Raw genomic sequence first — 10,242 nt, forward strand, 5'->3', positions numbered from 1 at the left:
GACACAACATTGCTGAAAGGTAGAATATATGACTCTTTGGTCCAGTAGATGTCGCCCTTTTTGCACCAGCATGAAAACCAAAACAAATCAGATTGTTTGGCGACACCTCCGCCACACCAAATCTCCGCTATCCTCCTGCGATACACCCCCAACCCCTCTCCACTCGTGTTTTCACAAAGGTGTTGCATTACCTGTGTCCTGCATTGTTTTGTTAGCATACTAATGTTAACGCTCTATAGTTAGCTCGTAGCTTCACATTTCATTGACACAGAATGAGCGTGATCTAAAAACACTAACATAACCTTCAAATAATCAGTGAGTATGTTCTTCTTCTTCTCTCTAGTTCTTGACTAAAACAGCTTTTATACACAAGGGGAGGAGCCGGCCGTCCCGTCCATGTAAACACGGCTCTGACAACAACACAGCCAGCGGGACTCGAGCTTCTCCCTCATTGTAGACAGTCATGACTCAGAGACACATTTACACAGGACAGACTTTATGATTTATTTATGTGGAACATGTCGCACATTCTTGCTTGAAAGACATTGGACAGTCTCAAAGAAAAATGTGTCTGTTCCCTCTAAAGCTTATTTTAACATAACAGCAGACTTCGATACTTGATGGTATTATTCTTCCATTTTTCTGGCAGAGTTTTGGAAAAGAGTTATTTCAAGCTGAATTAAAGTGTCCCCCCGTGTACAAAGCCTTCTCCATTATGAAACTGTTCCCAGTTTGGGTGGAAGTCATGGAACTGGCCAGCAGAAAGCCCAGACATCAAGACAGTTCAAAGCCCTGTGGATGAACTGGACACCTGACTGCAAGCAGGGCTTTATCGCCCAACACCCGTTTTGGACCTCACTAATCCTCTCGTGACTGGAAAGGACCAAATCCTCACAACCAGGCTCTCAGTTCTAACAGGGACGCTTTGGTAGCTGCAGAATAAGACGAGGATGTCGAGTTCCCAATCCACATGTTCTTTTGGCCATACATGGAAGACGTTGATATGTGATATATATGTGTCTCTGTTAGTTCCACAAGTTGTAATCAAACTCTACTCTATCTACTTGAATAGCTAAAATATAGAAGTTCATTTTCTAACAGGCGATGTCATTTACATTGAAAACCCTTCAGAGTTTAAAGATCTCTGCGTTGCAATGTGAAGTTAATAAAAAATGTGAGGACGTTTTTAATTAAACCAAACTGTTTTCCAAAAAGGCTCCAAAGTCTCCCAGCTTTCGGTAACAACAGCTCATTTTCACACTCAACATCATTAATCCCACCAACAACGGCCTCTAATGGGGGCCGGCTCATTTAGCTAACAGAGCTAAATGAACTCGTTGGTTGCACTTCTCTTGAAAGCCAGCACACATCCATCACACAAAGAAAAGCTTCACAGCAGCTCCGAGACACAATCCCAGTAATGCCAGCCATATGTCAGGCTTCATTCACCGTTCATTTAATACATATGTTATCCCGTAACTGGGAAGAGCCATTTGGCACAATGCTGGGTTCAATTTATTTAGGGAATATTTAAATTCAGAAGCAATATCCGGGATGGATGTGCTTTGGAAACATGTGGCACCCAGCGTGAATATGTAAATGTCTTCAAGATGGCTCGATGTGTCTAAGTACTGGTTACGTCTTTACGTGTGTATCTTGGGCATTGAAACATCCTGCTGTTATATGTTTGATAGACCTGAAGGGGGTCGGGTGGAAAACGCAGATTTAAGCAGCTCAGGTGAGATTTTCTTTCTGACCGACACAAGACCACAGCGTGAAAAAAACTGCCTATTTCTCTTCCATCTGTTTTTTGTTGTTGTGTATTTTCACCATGTTTTTGCTGTGGGGTGACCAGGTGGCAGGCAGAGATGCAACACATAACACGTTACCGTTGCAACTGGGGTCTCCAGTCCAGTATGTTGCGTTTCCTTCCTCTATCTGTCTTGACCTTTCCTGCATGTCAAATAAAAAGCCAAGTTGTCCAGTGTGCTCTGTACATTTAAAAATATATACTGTGCTGTCAGAGCGCATGAGCAGCCGGTCCTCTCTCAGAGCCAACACCTGCAGCACATAAAGCCCGTACAGCCAGAGAAAACATCCTGATGGGACATGAGATTGTTACTTTTTCATTTTACCTACAAAAAAAAGGATGAGCCTTGACTTACTCCATGCCTCAAAACAATATGTAATAATCATAATTATTGATCCTACTTTGTCTCAGTAATGTTTAATGAACATCCACCTCTAGTTTTTACTCCAACAGCTCTTTAATTGGAGGTGAACCCACAGACTGTTTTAAAAATAGATGTCTCAGTGACGGCACTTTAAGCAAAGTTTTGAAGCCAAACGACAATTTGGGATAAAATTGGGACTTTTTCTTAAAATTGCATGAATATAATAATTTTGGGTTTATTTTGGGGCTTTTAGTGCCTTTATTGTGGAGACAGGACAGTGGATAGAGTCAAAAATCAGGGAGAAAGAAAGAGTGGGGAATGACATGCTGGAAAGAAGCCACAGGTCAGATGCAAACCCAGGCCGCCCAATTGGAAGACAATAGCCTCCGTATTTGGGGCGTGTACTAACCGCTAGGCTACCAGCCCCCCATGGATATAATTTTTGTTAAGATTTGAACTTTAGGAGATAGATATTGATTGGCTAAATGCGGACAATATTCAGTAGACACAAAGATCCTTAAGAATACAAATAGGCGGTTTTCCTATGTTGGCCAATTCTATGGATTTAACCTCCAAATTATTCCATTCATTTCTGTTTAATGTAAGTCTCCATGCTCTTTATTTCTACCTGTAGGTTGATTTTGTTGCAGGGATGGTCACATATGCTTCATAAAATACAGACAATACATAAAACATACAAAGTGCAATGCATGGCTATGAAAGTAAGAGTAGTAAAAAACTGAAGGCATGTGTAAATAATAAGCGGAGAGTGTAAAGGTCATTAATTAGTTCCAGAAAGTCTGACCGCTGAAGATTTAATACAATTAGGCCTATGTTTGGATTACCACTCTGGATTTTGTGTTGAATATGTTTAACTACTATTAGTGCAGAACGTGTAACAAGAGAAGAAGTGTGATGTAGCACTAAAAATCTATGAAAGCATTGCTGGCTTGAAGGACAGAAGCTGCTTCCTTCACTTGGAACCGTTTGGGAAATTAATTCAGTTAATGTTATGGAATAAATGTGTGAAAAGCCCTTAGTTGTCTTCACCTTTATTAACCTCGCCCGTCTTTAAGCTGTGCGCGATGTGACCAGTGCATGACCAGATGCAGGCGGCACTTGCACTTGTTCTGATGATCAGTCTCCACCCAGGCAATCTGCTGGCACCATGGAAGATGCCACAGTGCATTAGCAGCAGTGTGACGGCATGTGGCGGCTCAGTGTGTGAAAGCCCTCCTCTGCAGGCCCCACAGGGCCACTGATACCCACAGTCGCTAACAGCTTTTGACTTGCAATTAGCCGGCCAAGTTTATCAGCAGCAATAGCCGCGGGAGCCGAAGCGGCACTGCAGCTTAGGCTCGTTTTTTTTCCAGCGTGTGTGTGTGTGTTGTGTGTTCCTGTGTTGTGCTCTTGTGTGTGGCTGTAGGGAAGAAGGGAGTACATGTCAGGCAGATGTTCTCGACTCACTCTCATAGAGCCGGCCTCGCTGTGATTAATCAAGGTGGCCGGGGTCATTGTGTTGAGCCACTTCTTCTTTCTTTTGTAACTTGCTTGTATGACCGCCAGCGTTTGGGAGTAGTGAACAACATGTTACCAAAGTAGAAGCTGAACCACATTCTGCATTAGTTTCCTGCAGAGCTGTTAAACTAGATTCATCATGCATAGTGATGTGAGCTGTTAAAATACATTTTAGTCTTTTTTTCAGGAATTGTGGGAGGGGAAAAAACCAAGGGTTATTAAACGTACAATATGTTGAATTTTATGACAATGTTTACATTAAAATATCTAAATTTATTAAGCAGAGAGAACTCCCATGATTCCCCGCAAACCACAGCGTCATCTTTTGTTTTTGCAGTACTGATTGAGATTGAGAGATTGTGGAATCTACATATTATATCTTTAAAGAAAAAGAACAATTCTTTTATTTTGTACTCTGAGTAGTATTTCTATTGTACACACACATGTCTGTGGTGATTTGATGCATGCAGGTCCAGTCCATGTTTGGAGAAGAAGGAGCTGAACACATTGGCTGTAAAGTCTTTCAGGAAGCCATCACTGAGTATCTGAAGACGCTCCAGCTTCTTATTAATCTCTACAATCAGACGTGGAATTCTCTGCATCTGCAGGGAATTACAGCGAACAATACTGTCTTAGATGTTTTTCTCTCATCTACAAACTCTCACTACGTTGCTAGTCGAACTGTAAATAGTGAAGAGTGCATAGAAAATAAGACATTTGGTCACATAACATTTATCTAAATAACTGACTGGAAGCCGACTCTGACTGGGAGCGGAGATACGTTGGTTTTTAAACGTCCCTCATGTGACCCACACGAGCACCGGGGAGAGAGATTTCTGTTTTTATGCCCCCAAACTGTGGAACTTGCTGCCTCTGGACATCAGAACAGAAAGCTCTCTGGGTGTTTTTAAACGCAAACTGAAGACCTGCCTTTTTAATCTGGCTTTTAATTAGGAGTTATTATATTTTGTTTTATTTCATGTCAGTAAACTAAAATGTCAATTCTTTGTATTTGACATTATTTGTGTTTTTAATTCTCTTCTTTTGTGAAGCACTTTGGGCTGCATGTTTTTATGTATGAAAGGTGCTATATAAATAAAGTTGAGTTGAGTTGTTACCAGATGCAAAATTGTTGTCAGACGATATCTGATTGGTTCAAAGATTGGTTGGTGTTTTTGTACAGTATTGCCAATGTACACATCACTTTTATAAAAGTTGAATTTATTCTTCACATCAGCTTAAATAACTCGACTAGATTGCTCCCTTGTTCAGATCAAAATTCATCAAGCGTGATGCAACTGGTAGCAAAGTGTACACCCCCCCCCCCCTCCCAACACTAAGGTCTGCACACGAGCAAACAGAACAACAACACACATAAGCGGGTTAGCAGCGTTAGCCAAAAAAGGTCAAACCTTTCACAATTGCTTCAGCCGAAACCGGAGGGGAAAAGACTGTCATCTTTAGAAGACCTTCCACCACCCACCCTTCACTCCGTCTGCATCGAGGGGGGAATTCTATTACCCGGACCTCCGCCCAGTTATGATGAATTCCCAGCCCTGAGAAGACCGGCCAGCCCGACCTCCATTTGCGGGAGATTAGATCCTCTGATTACAATGCCAGCTACCTCCCACCACTAGATAAATCTTCCATGGGAGCCCAAAAGCAAAGCCCTCCAGATCCATTGCGGTTAATAATTTAGTATTAGAGGGGGGACAAGTATTTATGATAATTCAAATGGAGCTGGAGCTTTTTTGACTGGATGGGAAAAGAATGGGTTTAAGTTAAAAATGGCATTTGCTGGGATTTAAATTTAGAAATGTCCATATATTGAGTTCTCCGCGCCATGGCTGCTCCACAGATTATATCACATTACACGACTGTCTGCAGAAAGGTGAAATGTGTGGATATGTTTATTAATGTGCCATGTAGGTGTTATGATCCAAAGTTCATGTGAAATGTCACACTGCTGTCAGCCTTCATGTGATATGAATTATGTGTTTGCCTAAAAGCTTCTGTTGGCATATTAGGGCGTCTTGTGTAATTGTTCATAGATCATTATGCGGAGGGTGGGCAGGAGGAGCTGGTTGGGGTGAGGACGTGCCTTGCATGCCTAATTTGCAGTGTACATGCTTAACGAACTCTGCGTTACTTAGAAGCACTAATTTGACATTCGGCTGCATAAAAGATGCAAATTAGATTAGAGAACAGCCCCCACAGCCTGCGAGCACTGTTAAGCAGCAGTGCCTCTCTGCACCATGCCATCAAGGCCAGAGAAGAGAGTCTACCGGTGGAATTAAAAAACGAAAAAAGCTGCAGACTTTGGAGCCTCAGTAGATAAAGAACAGGAAGCTCTGGTCCACCGTGGCTACATATTAACATATAGACTCATTTTCATAATATTTTCATCCAAGTTACAAATGACATACGGATTATGTTCCCTCTAATTTCTGGTGCTACTTAGTCATGGAGATAGTCATTCAAATGCATATTCACTGTTCATGGGCTGCATTGAGATTGCATTGCCCTCTCTTGCTTCATTCAGCGTTTTTAAAGACCTCGTGTCCAAACTACGTCGGGAAGGAAATTGCAACTGTTTCACAATGTGAATTCATTTAAATGGACATGTGTGAATATGTGTTTCAGTGTCTAGGTGCTATTATTGTTAACTGTTAATATGTTTATATTTGTGCTGTTTCTATTTTTGTACTGCTGCAGGGCGACCCCTCGGTCTCAGTGGGTCCTCCCTGCTAAAATAAAGGATAAATAAAATACTTTTTTTTTAGATTATGAACATGAAAGTTGTTGCAGGAAATGGCAGAACGTATACTTAAGTTTCCAGATGAATTCTATATGGAAGACTTCCTGTTGGTTTTTCTGGTACAGAACTCCAACAGGCTTTTTTTTTGGTAGATTTCGACATGCTCTATATGTCTACCAAATTTCACATATCTAGATGAAATGAAAAGGAGGTTTCTTGAAACACAGCTGTAGGGCCCTATCAATTCAATTTGTCTCAAGCACAGGACCCATAAATATCGTACTCTTCACTCAGCCTGAGTCTTTGACAGAAAATCAAATTGCCTGAATGGGCTCACACTCATGACCCACCTGTGATGTTTGCTCACAGGTGGGTCATTGGGAGGACCCTAAGGGTGGGTCATAATATTGCAATAGCTTTATCTTGGCTCCTAGAGTGATAGGCAGTCTGAAACTTCAACTGGAAGACCTTAATGAGTTGAGAAGACTGCTGTGGAACCATGGTGTCACATGGTCCAAACCCTGGCGTAGCTCAAGAATCAAGTAACCACCAAACTTCAGCATCATCTGCTGTCTAGGGAGGGCGCCATGTTTGAATTTCAGCTTTCTAGATAATTCTGGGACCGAGCAGTGACTCTTTGGGCCTGTGTTACAAAACTCAGTTGGACAGTTGGTAGGTTAGGGTACTTAAGGGTACTTTCTAAAAGGTGCATGTACCTTGTTTTATTTTCTTCTAGAACAGACATACAATAATCAAATAAATAAGGACAATAAGGACCTTTAGTTTGCACCACTTTGTTATCAGTGCAAATTGCTTCTTCTTTTTTACAGGCCACATCTCAAAATTCCTGTTGCAAAGAGGTTCAAACCCAAAAAAAACTAAAAACAACATTGTGAGGTTTCAAATTAAAAAGAAACCAGTGGCAGTGAGTCGACACAAAGTACAGAAAAAACACAAAAGTATTTTTTGAGGAACAAAACAAAAAAAGATTGACGATGGAGTCGACAGATTGTTCCGGAGCCTCGGAGCCCTCAAAGCAAACATTATGTCCCTTTATAGTGTGAAGCCTTTACGGTACTAAGAGATCAGGCATGAAGTAGAAGGAGATGTTGTCAGAGGCATTAAGTCAATTCTTTAAATCTACTCTAAAACCTGGAGTCAGTGTAAAGAGGCTGAAACGTCACTGCTGTAATGTAATCATGTTTTTTTGGTTCTGGTTGAGAGGCTGGCAGCTTGGTTTTTGTACCAGACAAAATGTATCGGCAGAGATTGTTTATGTGCCCTGAACTTTCACATCACATTCACACGCCTTAGAGATCCTTGATATTTGCTCTGCAGGAGGTATCAACCTTGAAATGCTGCGTGATGAACTGCGGCTCTGACAGCTGCGTCCATACTTGTGCCGTATATCATCACCTATCACTTACATCCTCCACCCCACCTGACGTGACCATTACCATATAGATGGTTCTGACTTTGTGACCCTGATCTGTCCTAGGTGTCCATGAATTGCGACTATGTGTTCGTCAACGGGAAGGAGACGCGGGGATCCATGAGCGCGAGGGTCATCTTCAGCTACGAGCACCTGAGCGCGCCGCTGGAGCTGACCGTGTGGGTGCCCAAACTCCCCCTGCAGGTGGAACTCTCCGACAACAACCTGAGCTTCATCAAAGGGTGGAGGGTTCCCATCCTGCCTGACAGAAGGTAAGGCCCAAATCCAAAACCTACGCTATGTTTTAAAAGGAAAAGTCACAGCTTGGTTTCGGCCATCGCTCCCATCTTGTAAAAAGCATCATGATCACATAAATGTTCGACTTACTGTCGGTCTAAGTTACTGAAAGGTTTGAGGAATGCTCGAGCTGATTGATTTTGCTAGCTGTGAAAGAGGCTGCAATTGAATCTTTCAAGGAAAATGTGCCCGATATGAGTACGCTCTGTTCTCGATGAGCAGTCTCTTCTCAGAGAGTAATGTCTGCCTCGTCTCACATCCTCCACTCTGAGTGTGTGTTTTTTTTTTTTGGCTTGTTTGTACCCACTTCAATCAAACTTTTAAATAATCTTTCTTGAGGATGTCGAGTTTGAGCAATCACATCAGATGTTTCGATCTTATTGACTTGATATGTTGGGGTTTATGCCCGACATGTGCTTCTCTGTGTTGCTTTTGATGTTTTTTTACTTATTAATAATATTATATAGACAGCTAAATTTGTGCCGTACTAGGAATCCAAGACAATTTTACCAAAGGGGACAATAAAGTGTTTCTTCCCATCGTATCGTCTCATCTCTTTTCATATCATTTTGTGTTGTGTTATTGTACCATATCGTACCATACGTCTCTTCCCATCTTACCTTGTTTCATATCGCATGGCAGTGCTTCCCAAAGTGTGGGCCGCGGCCCCCTGGTGGGCCATGTGGGTACTGCAGGTGGGCCTAAAAATAAAAGAAATATAACAATAATGATGATTTACCATGAGTCAACCCTTTAAGTGATTAGTAAGGCTTATCATGACTTTTCATGGACATATTGTTCAGTAAACGTTTGTGTCTATCTTGCCATAATATCATGTTGTCATGTCTAATAATTTACCCTAACTGAAAGTTATAGTCATAGTTTTTATTTTATAACGGGCCCCGGAGAACTTTTGTATTTCAAAGTGGGCCGCGGCAGTCTTAAGTTTGGGAAAGGCTGTTGTATGGTATCCAGTCAAATCAAACAGTCTCTTTCTGTGACGTCTCGTCTCATCTCTTGTCTTATCCCATCGTACCAAACCATTGTACCGTACGTCTTGTGCTTTGTCTCGTCTCGTCTCGTCTGGTATCATATCGTATGATATCATACAGTATCGCATCATATATTCTGTTTTTGCCACTGACAGACTCAGCATGTCATTTTGTACGAGACTGATCACATTACAGAAAGAAACAGAACAAAAACAGACTTTTTTAAAGTAGAGGAAGATGATTTTCTTTTGTACTCAGAACCAGAAAACACACAGTTACATCACTCCCTTTAAGCCACCAGACTCTTCTATCAAAGACAGAACACAGACATGGCAGAGTACAGCTGACACATCGGTTAGTTTTCTGTGTTTTTGTGGAGTTTTTTTCAAACTAAATTAAAAAGAACCAACAGAACACACATGAGTTAACAGATTGAGGAAGTGGTTGATAAGCTGGAAAAATAATTGCTGATGTCATTGAAGTTTAGTGGCGTTGAGGAGAGTGATGTAACAAGTTTTATTCTGAGTTTTAATAAAAAAAAACATCTTGCGTCTAAAAGGTCAGTCTCTGTAGGGATCCCTTCCCCAATGTTGTCAGACACTTAGAATAACAATCGGAGCCTGTCAGGGATGATAAACACAGACTCAATGGGAGCATCTCCCTGCAGGGATTACTTTGGAACCAATTTACACCCCTAAAATTCAAGCTGATGTTTAAAGATAGAAAACACTTTTTAAAATCAGACAGGGAAAGAAAGACGAGCAGTCAGAAGATCAGACATTTTGTTCAGAATTAAGCCAAACTTATTTAAATGAAGCAGAAAGTTTTATGTGTCAATCATTTGACTTCTAGTTTTAAATATTATATGTATATATATATGTAGCTGTGTTCACACAACAAGTACCGATCATGTTTTGTGTCCAGGGTCAGTGATGCTGGCAGGATTACATTTCACATACGCACAAAAACCATTCCAGGGCGTGTAGGATACCTTATAGAGAGAGAGAGACCAGAGAGAGAGAGAGAGAGACCAGAGAGAGAGAGACCAGAGAGAGAGAGAGAGACCAGAGA

General features: G+C 41.4%; 1 protein-coding gene across 2 annotated transcripts in view; it reads left to right on the forward strand.

Annotated features, from left to right (window-relative positions):
* tmem132e (transmembrane protein 132E) overlaps nt 1–10,242 on the forward strand; it is a 476,115-nt gene that overhangs the window by 424,199 nt on the left and 41,674 nt on the right. For both annotated transcript variants that reach the window (XM_061056116.1, XM_061056115.1), the window contains exon 6: nt 7,949–8,154. In XM_061056116.1, coding sequence (XP_060912099.1) covers nt 7,949–8,154 — 206 coding nt within the window. The remainder of the gene's footprint in view (nt 1–7,948; nt 8,155–10,242) is intronic.

Source organism: Labrus mixtus, chromosome 14, assembly GCF_963584025.1.
Source record: "Labrus mixtus chromosome 14, fLabMix1.1, whole genome shotgun sequence".
Lineage (NCBI taxonomy): Eukaryota > Metazoa > Chordata > Actinopteri > Labriformes > Labridae > Labrus > Labrus mixtus.